Raw genomic sequence first — 21930 nt, 5'->3', positions numbered from 1 at the left:
CTAAAGTAATTAATAGGAGAGGGGTAAAGATGACAGGCGGGTGAGCATTACTTACATTGTCCTCAAATAGGTATTAATCTGTACAAAACAGCAAAGGATTCTGGGAATTTTCAGGGGAGCTCTGAGCCCGTTCCATTACCTGTAATACATTATATATACCGTAGTTACTAAAGCCTGGGATTGCAGGGGGGCATCTATTGTGAGACTACTGCGGTTTGCCATCCCTCTAAGCGGCCATGCCCCCTGTGATACCACACCTTTATGTTTCTGTCATGTTCTTTAGTAGATTGCTGTTGTGGTGTGACCCGCGGTGCTATATGGTAGATGGTAGAGTCTGATGCCACTCTGGCGGCGGTTGGCCGAGATATAGCTGGGCCTAGTAATGTTGTGTCGTGACACCAGTGCCGGTTGGGCACACAGGTACGGTGGCACACCTGCTTTTATTTTAGAGGGCCGGTTATACCTTCTTCCCCTGTGGACAGTGACCTGCCGGGCTATAGCAGGGTCCCTTGGGCTGTTGTCACGGTGTGTGACCCACCCGGATTATTGGTACTGCCACCCACAGTATGGGGAAATGTCCCAAGAAGTGTGAGTACTGCGTTGGTGCAGGATGAAGAATTACAGAGTCTCTTTATCATAAATAAAATCTTGTTTACTCTGAAGATACTTGTGTGCAGCAGAACATACAGCTGTGCGTTGACAGAATACTTTACGCTTAATAAGACACTCAATAGTTCAGGATCAAGATCTGTGATGAGGGTATAGAGAGTGGTACAGTCGTACAAAGAAGAATCAGAGGAGTAGAGAGGAGGATGTGGTGAGAGTCCCAGCCCAATTAGTACTGTGCTCTGCCGGTTGGAGGTAGATATAGAAGAAGACTTAAGAGAGAGAATACTTGTGCTCGTGCATCGACTCATGTCAGAAAGAACCATCGGGGGGCGTGTCCTGCTGCTGGGGAAGATGGCCGCTTAAGAAGAGAGCTCTGCTCACCATCCTCCTGCTTCACCAGCTATCCAGCACCATCCTGCACCCTGCACCCACCGATCATCTCCCTTACCGTCAGTGGACATCCAAGCACCCCCTGGCACACTCCTCGGGGCACCCGGCTGCATAAACCGGGCGAGCTGTGAAGCGAGGCCTTTATACACATCGCGGCCGGCGCCATTTTGAGACGCGCGCACGGTGAGGACTAACGCCCGACTCTCTGTGCTCTCAGCTCTGGCACCCTCGCATCTGGTGTCGGAAGGCCCCCAAGCATAATCCGGGGGATCTGAGGAGTCCCGGCACCGTGCGGCAGAGGATCCCGGCCCCGTGGAGCCCTCGTTAGTGGTGCGGCCGGCGCCATTTTGATTTTTCTGACCGGAAGAGCCGGCTCACAGGTCTGTGAATAGCAGACCCCCAGGTACCTGCCCCGACTGTGGAGAACACCCTCTCCTTGACACCTCCACTGACCCCACATTGCCTCATATAAGGGGACATCCTATAACTGGTGCCACCTCACCATCTTGCAGTGACTGGAGGAGGGACCTAGTGCCTCCATAGCCCTTATACCACCTACCTTCCGGCCATACCAGTGTTGGACCCTGCAACTCTGTGTTAGAGGCGTATTGCTACTGCAGCAGACTTCTTTATCTCCCTATACACATCCATTTGTACTCTCATATAGTGGTATTGGAGGCCCATACTGTGTACCCCACCTGACAGAGGACATACAGAAAGAGGGCTGGAGCCTATAAGTCAACAAACTACAACCCCCCTCTGGGAAGGGGACCCAGTATTGTCTCATCCTGCCCCTATTGTTCCTCAACAGCTCATACAGAGAACTCTGCATCAGTTCTGTAACACTTAACAGACCTCACGTTTGCAACCCTTGCATATTGCTCCTACCCACTCTCCTCTGGACGAGTCCCCTCTCCTACTGCCTGGCAGTCCAACAGATAGTTCTATTTCCCTTTCTAGAGACCTCCCTGGTACCCAGAACACTACAATGCTCTTCAAGAGTACGAGCTCAGCATCTGCTACAAAAAAAGGACAGACGAGGTCTACCCAGAGACTGACTGGCTGGCACTCCTCCCATGATGAGGACTTTGGGGCTACCCCATCTTTAATGGTACAGCGCAAGGACTGACGCTCCTCCACCGAGTCGCTGGTGGAAGACACCTCTGAGAGGCCCACTGCCGCCCCAGATACGTCAGAGTGGCATAAACTTCTCCGGGCACTACCCACCAAAGCGTATTTTCAAGCCCTAGTCTCTGAAGTGAAAGAGGCCTGTCGCAGTGAAATCGCACACCTCCGCAAAGATCTTAAACACGTGGCAGACCAGGTTGACACACTGGAACTCACCCATGCCGAAACCAGGAAGTATGTCTCTACTTTACAAAAACATACTGTTGTGACCACGAAACACCTCCAAGAGACTACTAGACATTTAGAAGACCTGGATAATAGGGGTAGGAGACACAACATTAGAATAAGGGGCCTTCCTGAAGCCTCTTCAGAAGATCTTAAGGCAGTATTCCAAACACTATTCAACTCTATCCTTGAACGTACAGCGGACACTCCATTGCAATTAGACAGGGCGCATCGAGCCCTGCGGCCCAGAGGGACGTCTGCACAGCCTCGTGATGTTATTTGTTGTGTCACTGACTACGCAACTAAAGAACTTATCATGTCCAAAGCTAGACAGCTGACTACTCTTGAATATCAAAATACTCCTATACAGATTTTTGCTGATCTCTCGTGGTTGACCCTGCAAAAAACGACGCCACTTGAAACCGCTCCTCACAGCTTTAAAAGACCATAATATCCCGTACAGATGGGGGTTCCCGTTCGCTCTTGTAGCCTGAAAGAACGGCCAAACGGTCCAACTGATCACATATGCTGACTTGGACGATTTTTGTTCTGCACTGGAAATCCCCCGCCCGGAACTGTCGGATTGGGAGCTACCTTTACCTCCCCGACTTCCCCCACCTGACTGGATGCGAGTGGACTCACAAAAGAGAAAGCTTACCCCACCCAGGGGCTCCCCCGCATCTGCTCCACCCTGAAGTGATGGCGCTATTATATCTCATCTGTTCTCACTGGTCAATTTCGTGATGGCGCTGACGTTTGCAGATTTCTTCACTTACACTAACACTGTAACACTAACCTAACACTTGAAACTGGCGCCGTTCAGGTGCCATGAACCTTGATCGCTTAGTGACGGTCGGGCGTCTCTCATTTCTCCTATTGTTTATTTAGTAGCTTTGATTAGCGGCACTATTTCCTGGCAGAATTGGTACCCCCCCCATTTCTCTGGGGTTTATTTCGGACTCCCCAGATCTTCCATCCTTCTCACTTGATGAGTGGAGGGAGGTCGGGGGCCTCCTTTAGGTCTAAACCTCATTAGACACATTTCAATTATTACCCCATTCCAAGGTTGCCCAGGGTGTTCTTGGGACGCACCGGGTGTCCCTTGGTTTTGACTATTTTGGTTGTTCTTTAGTTATTGTATTGATTTATTCTTTTTTACATTTCTTTTTTATAGCAGTCTCTTTGTTTGTGTCTACCCTTGTCTACCCCAATCCTCGTGTGTGACCCACCCCTCCTCCCTGAGCTGATTGGTTATCATCCGGCCGGTGAATGGTTATCATCCGGCCGGTGAGTAATTTGGTGCTTTCTTACTAAGGGGGATACTGTGCTACTTTACGATGGTCAGACTCTTTTCCCTTAACGTCCATGGCCTAAACTCCAATACTAAGCGCAGGCTTGCGCTCACGGAGCTCTCTAAATCGCATGCGGAAATAGTTTTCTTCCAAGAGACACACTTTGATACCAATGGCAATTTTAATTTTGCCAAACAAAAATTTCCTATTGCCTATTCGGCCCATTGCGATCGCAAACGGGCGGGAGTGGCAATACTTTTCTCGCGAACTTGTCCCATCCAGATTCACTCCTCTACATTAGATGTAGGCGGTAGATACATCATACTTCAGGGCACCTAAAGGGGGCTCCCTATCGTACTTTGCAATGTCTATGTCCCTAATTCCCATCAGATACGGTTCCTGAATAAGCTATTACTCCAGATCTCTCGCTTACCCCCTGCCACTTTGATCTTAGGGGGTGACTTCAATACCATTATGTCAGACCGCATTGATCGTTTCTCCCCTACCATTGTACGACCCCCCCACTTCCACGGTTACTCTGGCTAGGGAATTCCGCAAAGTCATTCGTAAATACTCGCTATATGACCTGTGGAGAATTAACCACCCCTCTGACAGGTCGTACTCTTTTTACTCCACACCGCATGGGACGTTCACAAACATAGACTATTTCTTTGGGAACATCCCCGCTGTACGGATAATGAAAGACGCTCACATGGGCCTTATTACATGGTCAGACCATGCCCCGCTCACACTTGACCTTAAGGACACTGCGCTCTTCACTAGACAGTGTCAATGGCGACTCAATGACTCGCTACTTAAAACCCCACACTTAAGAGATAGTCTGACATCCTCTCTGAAAGAATATTTCACTGTCAATACGGGCTCCGTGGGATCCCCGGTGATGCTATGGGAAGCACATAAAGCAGTAATGAGAGGCTATTGTATATCTTTAAGTGCAAAACTTAAAAAAGATAGGAACCATATGATAGAGAAGTTTTCTGCTCAGTTGCATTCCTTAGAGGCCAAATTGACTACCTCACCTTCTGTGGCACTGTTACGGAAGGTTCTGAGCACAAGAGCCAAAGTGAAAAACCTAGCTTTACATAAAGTGGAAAAGCTTCTAATGTACACTAAACAAAGGTATTATGAAAAAAGTAACAAGGCCCATACCCTGCTTGCCAAACAGTTACGGGATCGCACTGAGCAACAAACACCTCATACGATCAGAAGCAAAACTGGCGCTATGGTCCATGACCCTTCTGCCATTGCAGAGGAGTTCAGGGATTATTTTGCTCAACTATATAACCTCCTGGATACGCTCCCGAGGGCCCCAGCAGACCGAGCACGATTATTTGATACTTTCCTAGATACTTGTGAACTCCCTAGACTACCCTTGGATGCCCACGATACCTTAAATGCTGCAGTCACAACTGAAGAGCTAGGAGATGTGCTGAAAGAATTACCTAACGGTAAATCTCCTGGCCCGGATGGGCTGACGTACTTATATTATAAAACATTTGCCCCATCCTCTCCCCCCACTTACTTAAAGTGTTTAACGCCTTTCTCCAAGGTGAACCCATCCAGACCACTATGTCACATGCCTACATTTCTTTGATACCCAAACCAGGAAAGGACCCATTGGATTGTGGGAGCTATCGCCCTATCGCACTCCTTAATGCAGATTTAAAACTGTTTACTAAAATTCTTGCTAATAGGTTGTCGCTATGGCTCCCACAACTAATTGATAAGGATCAGGTGGGGTTTGTCCCCTGTCGCCAGGGGGGAGATAACACTAGACGTGTAATTGATCTTGTTGACGCTGTCAATAAAGAAAAGGGTTCGGCGTTACTTTTGAGCCTAGGCGCAGAAAAGGCCTTTGACCGCCTGGGGTGGCCGTTTATGCTGAGAGTCTTGGAGACCTTTGGAGTGGCGGGTGCTTTCCTCACGGCGGTCAAGGGCCTGTACACATCTCCGACGGCAACCATTAAATTCCCTCATGCTCATTCTAATACCATACATATACATAATGGTACGAGGCAAGGTTGCCCAATGTCTCCCCTTATTTTTGTTCTCTGTATCGAACCCCTGGCGGCAGCTGTACGGCACCACTCTGCTATACATGGCATACAGATTAGGGGGATAGATTTTAAGCTTTCCTTATTTGCTGATGACGTCCTGCTGACAATGACACAACCACATATCTCCCTACCTAATTTGCATGAACTTCTGACGCATTTTAGCCGACTTTCCGGTTATAAAATAAACACGTCCAAAACAGAGGCCTTGGCCATTAATATAGCGGAGCCTTTATTAGCTAATCTCAAGTCTAATTATAAATACAACTGCAAGGATCTTTCCCTTAAATATTTGGGGGTTCAGATTACTAATTCATACTCTACACTGTACACTCATAATTTTCCTAAGCTCTTCTCAGATATACGGGCTCTGCTAGATAAGTGGCACGCGCTTCCTTTATCATTGCTGGGGAGAATTGCAGCAGTTAAGATGACCATCCTTCCTAAACTGGTGTATTACTTTGAGACCCTACCAGTCCAAGTTCCACTTCGAGCCCTTAAAGCTATACAAGCCTCTGTCCTCCGCTTTGTTTGGGCCCATAGGAGACATAGAGTAGCTAAAGCTATACTTTTGGCCCCTAAGCATTGGGGGGGGGGGGTCTTGCCCTCCCGGATATAGTCTGCTATTACTGGGCAGCGCATTTGCGCCATATCCCAGCCTGGTCGGCTCTACGGGCCTATACAAAGTGGATGATGATAGAAAAGTTATGGATCGCCCCTGTACACCCCAACTCTTTACTCTGGTCTTCATCGGATATTACTTTGCAAGGTCCTATTCTTGGCCCCATTACTCACACTAGACAAGTCTGGAATACATGTATGCGTAGGTTTCCCCTGACCTCAAAGTGTTCCCCAATGACATCGTTCCTCTTTACTCCCAAATTGCCAGATAGCCTCACAAGTAATATGACGAAACACTGGTATGCTAATGAACTATTCCGCTTTGCGGATATTGTGAATCCGTCTGATCGGACCCTGCGGCCTTTTCCCAGTCTGGCTACAGACTTCCGTCTCCCCGTAGCAGCGCAGTTCCAATACCTCCAAATTAAGCACTACATGATAACACTGTTCTCTTCCACTACGGTCTCCATGCCAACGGATTTTGAGAGACTTTGTAAAGCCGGGGTGTCGACCAAGGGCCTTATTTCCAACATATATAGAATACTTAAGCAGCCCCCACCAGACACTGAAGTACGCTATCCATACATGGATAAATGGGAGGGACTCTTTGGGAGACAGTTACCCCAGAACGTCTGGACAATAATATGGGATAGGGCGGCCAAGACCTCAATATGTGTAACATATAAGGAGAATCAATATAAGATAATGCTATTTTGGTATTATACTCCGAAGATCTTGCATGCAATGAACCCAGCTATCCCAGATCACTGTTGGAGGTGCCAGCAGGCTGTGGGCTCTCTACCCTCTCATAGTCCCTTACTGGTGTGCAGTGAAGGACCTCCTTAAAGACATAGTGGGCCTGGATATCCCGCTGGATCCCGTGTTCCATCTCTTTAATGTGACACAGATTAAGATAGGACGTACCATCCTAAAATTGCTTCTCCATCTCCTTACGGCAGCTAGATGCCTCATAGCAAAATATTGGACGAAAACAGCCCCTCCTACAAGGGAAGATTTATACACTCGTATCCTTGATGTGAGGAACATGGAGCACCTAACGGCCATGTTAGATAATAAAATGGACCTGTTTAAGAAAATCTGGCGTCCATGGGATGTATACTGGGAGGAGAGGAATTCTGACCGTTCTCTCCTTCCCCCCCGAGGCCAGTCTTGACCACTTACTATTTGCATACTCCTCCTCCCACCCCACCCCCTCCTTCTGGTTTCCCTCATCCTCCCATATGTATCTTGTCTGACCCTCCCCTGTGGTTGTTTTTTGTTTTGTTTCATGTTTATTGGACAGAAAGGTAGTGTACATGACATTAGTAAATGTTGAACTTTGATGCCGTGGTTATCTTTCTGGCATATCTGTCCCCTCTTTGATGAAACATTCTACTGTTAATGTTTGTGTTTGGCTAATATGTTATTGGAAAATATAATACTTGATTGTATGTTTGTTATTGAAAAAAGTTAATAAAAATACAATTAAAAAAAAAGAAAAAAAAAAGAAAGAACCATCTATGGCCCTACCAGTGTTGGGGGACCCGTCCTAGTGGGTGACACAAGCCCCAGACACTGTTACCTGGAATGAGTAGAATGCTAAGGGTTCCCTGTGCACACACACGCTGCGAGATAGAGTTCGTAGGCTTCTGGCAACTTTGCTCTATCCGGATCAGTTCCTAGCTTTCTGCTTTCTTGTGGATACTATCCTGCACTGTAACTCTCCTTGTCCACGGCATGGGTTGAGATGATCTCTGACTTGTCCTCTCTAGTGAAGGGTTTAACACTGCATAGTGCTGAGTGAAGTTACTTAAAGAGAAACTGTAGGTTGCGTCCAACATCAATGAACCACTTCACTTCCTCTACCCATGCGACTTCCTATCTACAGCCCCCGTAAGGTGTGCTGTGAATGAGTGAAGAGTGCATACAGAAGAAGTAAAGAAGGAGATGATAGGATAGAAGAAGACTCTCATTGGTCCACAGATCCATGTGACATATAAACACACAATAACCCTTTCAATGACACAGCTGTGCAGCAACATATACAGTGGTGCCTTGGATTACGAGCATAATTCATTCCGGGACTGTGCTTGTAATCCAAATGCACTCTTAAACCAAAGCAAATTTTCCCATAAGAAATCACTGAAATGCAGACAATTGGTTCCGCACCCCAAAAATAAGTTACTGTAAAAGTTACTGTACAGTAATGAAGATGGGAAACACAAGGGCGGACAGAGACTGCAGGGAGCATGAAGGAATGGGCAGGACAGATGTGGGCACAGTATAGCAGCGCTCACTGTCCGGGGAGAGAGGGGTTACAGCTATGGACAGATTACCCCCACAGTCCTGTCCCCTGATGTAAGCCCCAGCCTCAAGTGGATCTGCTATGATTTGGAAGGTGAGGGAGAATTCCTGGGTTAGAGTACAGTGCTGTAGACCCCGCTATGCAGACCATGCCCCTCCCCCACTCGTGCTTCCACCCAGTACAGGGAGCTCTTAAACCAAAGCAATGCTCTTAAACCAAGTTACAATTTTGAAAAGTTGTGAGCTCTTAAACCAAAACACTGTCAAACCAAGTTACTCTTAAACCAAGGTACCACTGTACTTACAACAGTGACATCTTATGGCGAAACATTATCACTCCTTGCTTACAAAGAGTACAGGCTTTTGCGAAGGGTGTAACCAATAGCAACACCCGTGGTGGGACACCACACTGTTCCTTGTGATGTAATAATATTAATGTATATAGCGCCATCATAATCCGCTCGCCGTGAGAGACGGGACATAACCGGGGGGACATTCTCCAGCACCTGAATGCAATCTAGTGTCTCCTAGTTTAGAGTTATTGAACTTAGGTGTACACCAGTGGGGTATATACTTCTACACATAGGATCTGGTGGGTCTGATCACATGACATTCATATGATACAACATGTAAGCCGTCAGTAAGAGGTCAGTGAGGCATGGGGGTGTCCATCACGCCTCCTCATCACCTGCCCCGGCCTCTACAAGGCTCCCTGTAAATCACCAAGAATAAGACGCCGACCCCCATGTGGGAACAGACAAAAGCTTTATTACATCACAGAAGACACGGTTACAGTGTATCAAAAAAGATGAGGGGAGGAGGGGCCACAGGGGGAGGAGGGGCCACAGGGGAGGAGCGTCTGTGGGGGGCTGCAGGGGGAGGGACAGATATTTAGGAAGCCAGATTCTTTCCAGCCTCCACCAGCTTGGCGAAAAACTTCTCAATCTCGGTCTTATATGGATCAGCCTGTGCCTTGGTCTGTTCAAGTAATTGTCTGGAGAAAGAAAAGATGACATCATCATTATCATAGTGACGTCATCATTACCATCATCATAATAGTGACGACATCATCATAGTCAGTGACATCATCACACTACCCGGCCTCCCCCCAGTGCCTCTCTATAATATATATCCATACCCGGCCTCCCCCCAGTGCCTCTCTCTCTCTCTCTCTCTCTCTCTCTCTCTCTCTCTCTCTCTCTCTCTCTCTCTCTCTCTCTCTCTCTCTCTCTCTATATATATATATATATATATATATCCATATCCGCCTCCCCCCAGTATCTCTCTGTATATATATATCCATACCCGCCTCCCCCCAGTATCTCTCTGTATATATATCCATACCCGGCCTCCCCCCAGTATCTCTCTGTATATATATCCATACCCCGCCTCCCCCCAGTATCTCTCTGTATATATATATCCATACCCGCCTCCCCCCAGTATCTCTCTGTATATATATATCCATACCCGGCCTCCCCCCAGTATCTCTCTGTATATATATATATCCATATCCCGCCTCCCCCCAGTATCTCTCTGTATATATATATATCCATATCCGCCTCCCCCCAGTATCTCTCTGTATATATATATATCCATATCCGCCTCCCCCCAGTATCTCTCTGTATATATATCCATACCCCGCCTCCCCCCAGTATCTCTCTGTATATATATATCCATACCCGCCTCCCCCCAGTATCTCTCTGTATATATATATCCATACCCGGCCTCCCCCCAGTATCTCTCTGTATATATATCCATACCCCGCCTCCCCCCAGTATCTCTCTGTATATATATATCCATATCCGCCTCCCCCCAGTATCTCTCTGTATATATATATCCATACCCGCCTCCCCCCAGTGTCTCTCTGTATATATATATCCATACCTGCCTCCCCCCAGTATCTCTCTGTATATATATATCCATACCCGCCTCCCCCCAGTATCTCTCTGTATATATATATCCATACCCCGCCTCCCCCCATTATCTCTCTGTATATATATATCCATACCCGCCTCCCCCCATTATCTCTCTGTATATATATCCATACCCGCCTCCCCCCAGTATCTCTCTGTATATATATCCATACCTGCCTCCCCCCAGTATCTCTCTGTATATATATCCATACCCGCCTCCCCCCAGTATCTCTCTGTATATATATATCCATACCCGCCTCCCCCCAGTATCTCTCTGTATATATATATCCATATCCGCCTCCTCCCAGTATCTCTCTGTATATGTATCTATACCCGGCCTGGGCCTGCAGCTCTCCGCTCTGGAACTTCTGGACCAGTTCCTGTGTGCTGGACTTCACGGTTTCGAAGAAGTTCTCAAAGAGTTTTGTGACCTCATCAGCGTTGGGCACTTCTCTCTTGACCACGCCAGCTATAAAGGATAAGATGGAGACACTGAAACATCCAGTATATACAGAGCTGCAGTACTGACAGGTGCCACTAGCTCACTGCAATACCACACACAACCTGAGGACAAGAGGGCGCTGTCCCTCAAAGAGAACTCACTAAGTCCATGGCTGGGCCTCTTACCTTCCAGGCTGCCGATGACGAGGATGAGCACGGTCAGAGCCAGGACTTTCATGGTTGCGGTTGGGTCTTCTCTGCTCCTGGAATATCACATGTATAATGGTCAGTGTTACTACCAGGGAGAGGAGGCGCACAGGGCTTCAAGGGGAGGAAGGGTTGTATTTGCAGCAATAATAAAAAAAAATATTGTAATTCTAAATGATTAGGAATAAATAAAATAATATATATATATATGTACAGTGACTGAGAAACTCTGATGACCCCTGACCCTATACACATATACATATATATAATTCCTGTATTGTATATCTGCTTCTATTTCTCTTCATACAGTAAAATAACTGGAATAATAATAATAATAATAATAAATAACAGAGAATTTTATCCGTCTCCTGATTTTACTATTCCGGAGAGTTCAGAAGTTTTTGGAATTTTTGAATGATATAAAGTATTGCGGAGAGTCCATGGGGGGAGGGGACGTACCTGCAGTGATGGGAGATAGTCCTCAGTCCTGGGGGGTATGCTGCTCAGCTCCCTGCTGCCCCCTTATATACAGAGGGGACAGTGTGTGGCCCCGCCCCCGGATCATCTGATTGGCCCCCGCCAGCTGACTTCCAAAGGTCTGGCAGTGTTGGCTCGCTTTATCTCGCTGTTTTTGCTGAGGTTTTGTTGTCTCAGAAAACAGTGCGGGGGCCAAGATAGCAGAGCGTACAGATTACCCAGGAGGCTCAGGGCCGGCGGGTCACTGCTCAGTCATACACTCTTTTACAGGATTTGCCCTTTAATTTTTTTCTTATTTTTATTCCTTTTTATTTATTTTAAAAATTTTATTTTTTTATTACTTTTTTCCCTTCTTCCTCCTGTAATATATATATAAAGGTTTCCCTCATGTCCCCTCCTTTCCCTTCTTCCTCCTGTAACATATATAAAGGTTTCCATCATGTCCTCCTTTCCCTTCTTCCTCCTGTAACATATATAAAGGTTTCCATCATGTCCTCCCTTTCCCTTCTTCCTCCTGTAGCATATATAAAGGTTTCCATCATGTCTCCCCCTTTCCCTTCTTCCCTCCTGTAACATATATAAAGGTTTCCATCATGTCCCTCCTTTCCCTTCTTCCTCCTGTAACATATATAAAGGTTTCCATCATGTCCTCCCTTTCCCTTCTTCCTCCTGTAACATATATAAAGGTTTCCATCATGTCCCCCCTTTCCCTTCTTCCTCCTGTAACATATATAAAGGTTTCCATCATGTCTCCCCCTTTCCCTTCTTCCCTCCTGTAACATATATAAAGGTTTCCATCATGTCCCCTCCTTTCCCTTCTTCCCCCTGTAACATATATAAAGGTTTCCATCATGTCCCCCCTTTCCCTTCTTCCTCCTGTAACATATATAAAGGTTTCCATCATGTACCCCCTTTCCCTTCTTCCTCCTGTAACATATATAAAGGTTTCCATCATGTCCTCCCTTTCCCTTCTTCCTCCTGTAACATATATAAAGGTTTCCATCATGTCCTTCCTTTCCCTTCTTCCTCCTGTTGCATATATAAAGGTTTCCATCATGTCCTCCCTTTCCCTTCTTCCTCCTGTAGCATATATAAAGGTTTCCATCATGTCCTCCCTTTCCCTTCTTCCTCCTGTAACATATATAAAGGTTTCCATCATGTCCCTCCTTTCCCTTCTTCCTCCTGTAACATATATAAAGGTTTCCATCATGTCCTCCCTTTCCCTTCTTCCTCCTGTAACATATATAAAGGTTTCCATCATGTCCCTCCTTTCCCTTCTTCCTCCTGTAACATATATAAAGGTTTCCATCATGTCCCCCCTTTCCCTTCTTCCTCCTGTAACATATAGAACGGTTTCCATCATGTTCTCCCTTTCCCTTCTTCCTCCTGTAACTTATATAAAGGTTTCCATCATGTCCCTCCTTTCCCTTCTTCCTCCTATAACATATATAAAGGTTTCCATCATGTCCTCCCTTTCCCTTCTTCCTCCTGTAACATATATAAAGGTTTCCTTCATGTCCTCCCTTTCCCTTCTTCCTCCTGTAACATATATAAAGGTTTCCATCATGTCCCCCCTTTCCCTTCTTCCTCCTGTAAAATATATAAAGGTTTCCATCATGTCCTCCTTTCCCTTCTTCCTCCTGTAACATATATAAAGGTTTCCATCATGTCCTCCTTTCCCTTCTTCCTCCTGTAACATATATAAAGGTTTCCATCATGTCCTCCCTTTCCCTTCTTCCTCCTGTAACATATATAAAGGTTTCCATCATGTCCCCTCCTTTCCCTTCTTCCTCCTGTAACATATATAGAGGTTTCCATCATGTCTGCTCTTTCCCTTCTTCCTCCTGTAACATATATAAAGGTTTCCATCATGTCCTCCCTTTCCCTTCTTCCTCCTGTAACATATATAAAAGTTTCCATCATGTCCTCCCTTTCCCTTCTTCCTCCTGTAACATATATAAAGGTTTCCATCATGTCCCTCCTTTCCCTTCTTCCTCCTGTAACATATATAAAGGTTTCCATCATGTCCTCCTTTCCCTTCTTCCTCCTGTAACATATATAAAGGTGTCCATCATGTCCCTCCTTTCCCTTCTTCCCTCCTATAACATATATAAAGGTTTCCATCATGTCCTCCTTTCCCTTCTTCCTCCTGTAACATATATAAAGGTTTCCATCATGTCCTCCCTTTCCCTTCTTCCTCCTGTAACATATATAAAGGTTTCCATCATGTCCCTCCTTTCCCTTCTTCCTCCTGTAACATATATAAAGGTTTCCATCATGTCCTCCTTTCCCTTCTTCCTCCTGTACACTGTAACATATATAAAGGTTTCCATCATGTCCCCCCTTTCCCTTCTTCCTCCTGTAACATATATAAAGGTTTCCATCATGTCCTCCCTTTCCCTTCTTCCTCCTGTAACATATATAAAAGTTTCCATCATGTCCTCCCTTTCCCTTCTTCCTCCTGTAACATATATAAAGGTTTCCATCATGTCCCCCCTTTCCCTTCTTCCTCCTGTAACATATATAAAGGTTTCCATCATGTCCTCCTTTCCCTTCTTCCTCCTGTAACATATATAAAGGTTTCCATCATGTCCCCCCTTTCCCTTCTTCCTCCTGTAACATATAGAACGGTTTCCATCATGTTCTCCCTTTCCCTTCTTCCTCCTGTAACATATATAAAGGTGTCCATCATGTCCCTCCTTTCCCTTCTTCCCTCCTATAACATATATAAAGGTTTCCATCATGTCCTCCTTTCCCTTCTTCCTCCTGTAACATATATAAAGGTTTCCATCATGTCCTCCCTTTCCCTTCTTCCTCCTGTAACATATATAAAGGTTTCCATCATGTACCCCCTTTCCCTTCTTCCTCCTGTAACATATATAAAGGTTTCCATCATGTCCCTCCTTTCCCTTCTTCCTCCTGTAACATATATAAAGGTTTCCATCATGTCCTCCTTTCCCTTCTTCCTCCTGTACACTGTAACATATATAAAGGTTTCCATCATGTCCCCCCTTTCCCTTCTTCCTCCTGTAACATATATAAAGGTTTCCATCATGTCCTCCCTTTCCCTTCTTCCTCCTGTAAAATATATAAAGGTTTCCATCATGTCCTCCTTTCCCTTCTTCCCTCCTGTAACATATATAAAGGTTTCCGTCATGTCCTCCCTTTCCCTTCTTCCTCCTGTAACATATATAAAGGTTTCCTTCATGTCCTCCCTTTCCCTTCTTCCTCCTGTAACATATATAAAGGTGTCCATCATGTCCCTCCTTTCCCTTCTTCCCTCCTATAACATATATAAAGGTTTCCATCATGTCCTCCCTTTCCCTTCTTCCTCCTGTAAAATATATAAAGGTTTCCATCATGTCCTCCTTTTCCTTCTTCCTCCTGTAACATATATAAAGGTTTCCATCATGTCCCTCCTTTCCCTTTTTCCCTCCTGTAACATATATAAAGGTTTCCATCATGTCCTCCCTTTCCCTTCTTCCTCCTGTCACATATATAAAGGTTTCCATCATGTCCTCCTTTCCCTTCTTCCTCCTGTAACATATATAAAGGTTTCCATCATGTCCTCCTTTCCCTTCTTCCTCCTGTAACATAAATAAAGGTTTCCATCATGTCCTCCCTTTCCCTTCTTCCTCCTGTAACATATATAAAGGTTTCCATCATGTACCCCCTTTCCCTTCTTCCTCCTGTAACATATATAAAGGTTTCCATCATGTACCCCCTTTCCCTTCTTCCTCCTGTAACATATATAAAGGTTTCCATCATGTCCTCCCTTTCCCCTCTTCCTCCTGTAGCATATATAAAAATTTCCATCATGTCCCTCCTTTCCCTTCTTCCCTCCTGTAACATATATAAAGGTTTCCATCATGTCCTCCCTTTCCCTTCTTCCTCCTGTAACATATATAAAGGTTTCCATCATGTCCCTCCTTTCCCTTCTTCCCTCCTGTAACATATATAAAGGTTTCCATCATGTCCTCCCTTTCCCTTCTTCCTCCTGTAGCATATATAAAGGTTTCCATCATGTCCTCCCTTTCCCTTCTTCCCTCCTGTAACATATATAAAGGTTTCCATCATGTTCTCCCTTTCCCTTCTTCCTCCTGTAACATATATAAAGGTTTCCATCATGTCCTCTCTTTCCCTTCTTCCTCCTGTAACATATATAAAGGTTTCCATCATGTCCTCCCTTTCCCTTCTTCCTCCTGTAACATATATAAAGGTTTCCATCATGTTCTCCCTTTCCCTTCTTCCTCCTGTAACATATATAAAGGTTTCCATCATGTCCCCCCTTTCCCTTCTTCCTCCTGTAACATATATAAAGGTTTCCATCATGTCCTCCCTTTCCCTTCTTCCTCCTGTAACATATATAAAGGTTTCCATTATGTCCTCCATTTCCCTTCTTCCTCCTGTAACATATATAAAGGTTTCCATCATGTCCTCCCTTTCCCTTCTTCCTCCTGTAACATATATAAAGGTTTCCATCATGTCCTCCTTACCCTTCTTCCTCCTGTAACATATATAAAGGTTTCCATCATGTCCGCTCTTTCCCTTCTTCCTCCTGTAACATATATAAAGGTTTCCATCATGTCCCCCCTTTCCCTTCTTCCTCCTGTAACATATATAAAGGTTTCCATCATGTCCTCCCTTTCCCTTCTTCCTCCTGTAACATATATAAAGGTTTCCATCATGTCCCCCCTTTCCCTTCTTCCTCCTGTAACATATATAAAGGTTTTCATCATGTCCTCCCTTTCCCTTCTTCCTCCTGTAACATATATAAAGGTTTCCATCATGTCTCCCCCTTTCCCTTCTTCCTCCTGTAACATATATAAAGGTTTCCATCATGTCCCTCCTTTCCCTTCTTCCTCCTGTAACATATATAAAGGTTTCCCTCATGTCCCCTCCTTTCCCTTCTTCCCCCTGTAACATATATAAAGGTTTCCATCATGTCTCCCCCTTTCCCTTCTTCCTCCTGTAACATATATAAAGGTTTCCATCATGTCCTCCCTTTCCCTTCTTCCTCCTGTAACATATATAAAGGTTTCCATTATGTCCTCCATTTCCCTTCTTCCTCCTGTAACATATATAAAGGTTTCCATCATGTCCTCCCTTTCCCTTCTTCCTCCTGTAACATATATAAAGGTTTCCATCATGTCCTCCTTACCCTTCTTCCTCCTGTAACATATATAAAGGTTTCCATCATGTCCGCTCTTTCCCTTCTTCCTCCTGTAACATATATAAAGGTTTCCATCATGTCCCCCCTTTCCCTTCTTCCTCCTGTAACATATATAAAGGTTTCCATCATGTCCTCCCTTTCCCTTCTTCCTCCTGTAACATATATAAAGGTTTCCATCATGTCCCCCCTTTCCCTTCTTCCTCCTGTAACATATATAAAGGTTTCCATCATGTCCCCCCTTTCCCTTCTTCCTCCTGTAACATATATAAAGGTTTCCATCATGTCCTCCCTTTCCCTTCTTCCTCCTGTAACATATATAAAGGTTTCCATCATGTCTCCCCCTTTCCCTTCTTCCTCCTGTAACATATATAAAGGTTTCCATCATGTCCCTCCTTTCCCTTCTTCCTCCTGTAACATATATAAAGGTTTCCCTCATGTCCCCTCCTTTCCCTTCTTCCCCCTGTAACATATATAAAGGTTTCCAACATGTCTCCCCCTTTCCCTTCTTCCTCCTGTAACATATATAAAGGTTTTCATCATGTCTCCCCCTTTCCCTTCTTCCTCCTGTAACATATATAAAGGTTTCCATCATGTCCCCTCCTTTCCCTTCTTCCTCCAGATTTACATTCTTAATGGAGTTCTGCGGTTAGGATAAATCCTGTGTATAAGTTGTCCTACACGTCTGGTGTACCCCGTGAGGTGATCCCACTTCTTCTTAGACGTACTCATCTCGGGGTGACAGCCCGCTCAACCAGTCAGAGCGCAGCTTTCATTTTCATAGTCATTTATGAAATGGGAGCTGAGTTCTGGTTGCTAAGGGCAACAAGGCCGGTCTAATGACTAGACTATAAATTATAAGCTATTACATCTCAGTATAATATCGTGTTTTATGGAGCTCAGAGACATCGGCGGCCATTTTCTACATTCCTACAGAACAATGGAAAGGTGAGGGAGGGATTATCTCCTGTCACAGTGATCTTTGCTTTCTATTATCAGGGATGGAAGAGCTGTGATAAGATTTCTCACCCCTGTCCTTCCAGGTCATCTGACTCCGCTCCAAAAGTCATGTGACACAGTAATGGTGACCAAGAGGTATTCCCAGAGCAGAGCAGCATCTAGTGTTCTGTTATATAACATAAGCATGGAGCATGCTGCTATAACCTGGGGATCTCCTATATATAATTATATATGTACAGCTGCTATAACCTGGGGATCTCCTGTATATAATTATATATGTACAGCTGCTATAACCTAGGGATCTCCTGTATATAATTATATATGTACAGCTGCTATAACCTGGGGATCTCATATATATAATTATATATGTACAGCTGGTATAACCTGGGTATATACTGTATATAATTATATATGTACAGCTGCTATAACCTGGGGATCTCCTATATATAATTATATATGTACAGCTGGTATAACCTAGGGATCTCCTGTATATAATTATATATGTACAGCTGGTATAACCTGGGAATATACTGTATATAATTATATATGTACAGCTGGTATAACCTGGGAATATACTGTATATAATTATATATGTACTGCTGGTATAACCTGGGAATATACTGTATATAATTATATATGTACAGCTGGTATAACCTGGGTATATACTGTATATAATTATATATGTACAGCTGGTATAACCTGGGTATATACTGTATATAATTATATATGTACAGCTGGTAAAACCTGGGGATCTCGTGTATTTAATTATATATGTACAGCTAGTATAACCTGGGAATATACTGTATATAATTATATATGTACAGCTGGTATAACCTGGGTATATACTGTATATAATTATACATGTACAGCTGGTATAACCTGGGGATCTCCTGTATATAATTATACATGTACAGCTGGTATAACCTGGGGATCTCCTGTATATAATTATATATGTACAGCTGGTATAACCTGGGGATCTCCTGTGTATAATTATATATGACTTGTGTGTCGGTATTGGCTGTTACCTTGTCTCTCTTTTTATGACCTATGTGTCGGTATGTGTCTCTTTGGTTACTTACACCTGGTATTTGTTTCTCGGGCTCGGACCCTCTTATGTGAAGATCGCTCATTGTGTTACTGTGGGAAGAATAGGCCATTGTCTCATTGTTGGATCATACTGTACAGTAACTTATATATCACATATCCAGCTGCTGTGTTATCAGGGTTATACAGTTACTATACATTATATACCACATGCTGCTATACTGTACAGTAACTTATATATCACATATCCAGCTGATGTGTTATCAGGGTTATACAGTTACTATACATTATATACCACATGCTGCTATACTGTACAGTAACTTATATATCACATATCCAGCTGCTGCTGTGTTATCAGGGTTATACAGTTACTATACATTATATACCACATGCTGCTATACTGTACAGTAACTTATATATCACATATCCAGCTGCTGTGTTATCAGGGTTATACAATTACTATACATTATACTCCACATGCTGCTATACTGTACAGTAACTTATATATCACATATCCAGCTGCTGCTGTGTTATCAGGGTTATACAGTTATCATACATTATACACCACATGCTGCTATACTGTACAGTAACTTATATATCACATATCCAGCTGATGTGTTATCAGGGTTATACAGTTACTATACATTATACACCACATGCTGCTATACTGTACAGTAACTTATATATCACATATCCAGCTGCTGCTGTGTTATCAGGGTTATACAGTTACTATACATTATATACCACATGCTGCTATACTGTACAGTAACTTATATATCACATATCCAGCTGCTGTGTTATCAGGGTTATACAATTACTATACATTATACTCCACATGCTGCTATACTGTACAGTAACTTATATATCACATATCCAGCTGCTGCTGTGTTATCAGGGTTATACAGTTACTATACATTATACACCACATGCTGCTATATACTGTACAGTAACTTATATATCACATATCCAGCTTGCTGTGTTATCAGGGTTATACAGTTACTATACATTATACTCCACATGCTGATTGCTATACTGTACGGTAACTTATATATCACATATCCAGCTGCTGTGTTATCAGGGTTATACAGTTACTATACATTATACACCACATGCTGCTATACTGTACAGTAACTTATATATCACATATCCAGCTGCTGTGTTATCAGGGTTATACAGTTACTATACATTATACACCACATGCTGCTATACTGTACAGTAACTTATATATTACATATCCAGCTGCTGTGTTATCAGGGTTATACAGTTACTATACATTATACACCACATGCTGCTATACTGTACAGTAACTTATATATCACATATCCAGCTGCTGTGTTATCAGGGTTATACAGTTACTATACATTATACACCACATGCTGCTATACTGTACAGTAACTTATATATTACATATCCAGCTGCTGTGTTATCAGGGTTATACAGTTACTATACATTATATACCACATGCTGCTATATACTGTACAGTAACTTATATATCACATATCCAGCTGCTGTGTTATCAGGGTTATACAGTTACTATACATTATACACCACATGCTGCTATACTGTACAGTAACTTATATATCACATATCCAGCTGTGTGTGTGTAATATATACACAACTGGTATTATCTCCTGTATATAGTTATATATATAACTATATATATACAGCGGGTATCGTCCTCGGTTTTACAACCACAGAACATTCTGAACATTTTCACAACGACAAAAATAAGAAAAAAGGTGAAAATAAGTGACGCAGAAGGTGAGATTACGTAATGATTGTTATTGACTGGTACGATGAACTGGAGCGACTCTGTCAGTCAATCCCGAGTCAATGATTGACAGCTGTAAACCTCCGATGCGTCCGTTGAGCTGTGTATCTAATCCCATCCGTCTCAACCATCCTGATCTGGGATTTCGGGGTGGTATCTCACTTTCCCGGCTCTGACCCATGTGTCTCACTTCTTTTATAGTTTTACAAGAGAGAAGCAATAAGGCGCGAGCACCACATGACGTCACAATAAGTACAAAGCAATGGGACGTAACGCAAACATACACGGCCAAGGCCAAAGCAATAGGAGAGGAAGAAGAGGAGGCCGAGGAGAAACGCAAAAAAACTCAAATGGGGGGGGAGAGATTCCCTCATTGAGGTAGGCGGGATCTGTACTCAGCGCTTTCCCAGAATTTATGCCAATGGTACCAAGTCCGAAAAAAGCCAGAGAAGTTGTGACATGTACGCCGGCCGTCGTTAATGGGTAAATAAGAAGTGGGACGGTGGTTACGCAAGGTTGAGGACATGAAGCGATTAGACCTTTTGTCTCAGTAAGTATGCCCTGCTGGGGGGGGCCGCACTATGAAGCGAGCTCAGGAGCTGCGCTCACTTTATAATGGGTGAGGACCGGCTGCCATTAACCCCTTCAGCACCGTGATCGCGGCGTTTAACTGTAAGTGACAGGAGCATCTGCTGTCACTTACCGATCGGGACCCCCGCAGCGTGTCTGTGAGGGTCCTAATCACACTGCCTGACTGCCGGAGGTATACTCCTTGCCTCCGAGCAGTCTGATCTTCAGTCTTCTGCTACGGCAGGGATGGGGAACCTTCGGCCCTCCAGCTGTTTCAAAACTACAATTCCCATCATGCCTGGGCAACCACAGCTTTAGCTTCGGCTGCCCAGGCATGGTGGGAATTGTAGTTTTGCAACAGCTGGAGGGCGGAAGGTTCCCCATCCCTGTGCTAGAGTCTGCCACAGGCCACAGCTCTTCTATCGGAAGATGATAATCAGGGTGATTACCTACAGGGAGATGCCATTTCTAGGTAATTTTGGCAACAAGGCGAATCTTGATAACATATATATGGGGAGCATAAAGGACTGTAATTACTACATGGAAAAAGAAGGGCCTAACCACTATGTTGGGGCACAGAGGAGGCCTAAATACTATGTTTATAGGGAGCGAGAGGACCCTAACTACTATACAAGGGGCAGAGAGAGTCCTAACTACTATAAGGGGGCATACAGGGGGTTAAGTACTATAAGAATGCACAGAGAGGCCTAACTACTTTATGGAGGTACAGAGG

The 21930-nt window shown here is 44.3% G+C and overlaps 2 protein-coding genes across 3 annotated transcripts in view; one reads left to right on the top strand and one right to left on the bottom strand.

Moving 5' to 3' along the window:
• LOC138771567 (gonadotropin-releasing hormone II receptor-like) overlaps nucleotides 1-21930 on the top strand; it is a 54938-nt gene that overhangs the window by 280 nt on the left and 32728 nt on the right. The window contains exon 1 of one of the 2 annotated variants that reach the window (XM_069951399.1): nucleotides 21055-21177. The exons of the other annotated variant lie outside the window; for it this stretch is intronic. The gene's annotated coding sequence lies outside the window, so the exon portion shown is untranslated. Of the gene's footprint in view, nucleotides 1-21054; nucleotides 21178-21930 lie in introns of those variants that run through there. 2 annotated transcript variants of the gene reach the window in all.
• Nucleotides 9393-11771, bottom strand: APOA2 (apolipoprotein A2). The gene is made up of 4 exons (XM_069949936.1): nucleotides 11665-11771; nucleotides 11185-11261; nucleotides 10891-11026; nucleotides 9393-9638 (listed from the first exon to the last, which is right to left on the bottom strand). Exons 2-4 carry the CDS (start codon nucleotides 11234-11236, stop codon nucleotides 9536-9538), a joined length of 291 nt encoding a protein of 96 aa, XP_069806037.1. The 5' UTR covers nucleotides 11237-11261; nucleotides 11665-11771; the 3' UTR covers nucleotides 9393-9535.

Source organism: Dendropsophus ebraccatus, chromosome 13 (assembly GCF_027789765.1).
Source record: "Dendropsophus ebraccatus isolate aDenEbr1 chromosome 13, aDenEbr1.pat, whole genome shotgun sequence".
NCBI lineage: Eukaryota > Metazoa > Chordata > Amphibia > Anura > Hylidae > Dendropsophus > Dendropsophus ebraccatus.
This window is presented reverse-complemented; position numbering and strand designations above follow the sequence as displayed.

What these genes read in the sequence shown, in the direction of transcription:
- APOA2 (XM_069949936.1), bottom strand. Translation starts at nt 11,236, where the DNA reads ATGAAAGTCCTGGCTCTGACCGTGCTCATCCTCGTCATCGGCAGCCTG. An exon ending in CGTCATCGGCAGCCTGGAAG is followed by an intron (nt 11,027 to 11,184) that starts GTAAGAGGCCCA and finishes TATCCTTTATAG; the next exon opens with CTGGCGTGGTCAAGAGAGAA. An exon ending in GAGCTGCAGGCCCAGGCCGG is followed by an intron (nt 9,639 to 10,890) that starts GTATAGATACAT and finishes TTCTTTCTCCAG; the next exon opens with ACAATTACTTGAACAGACCA.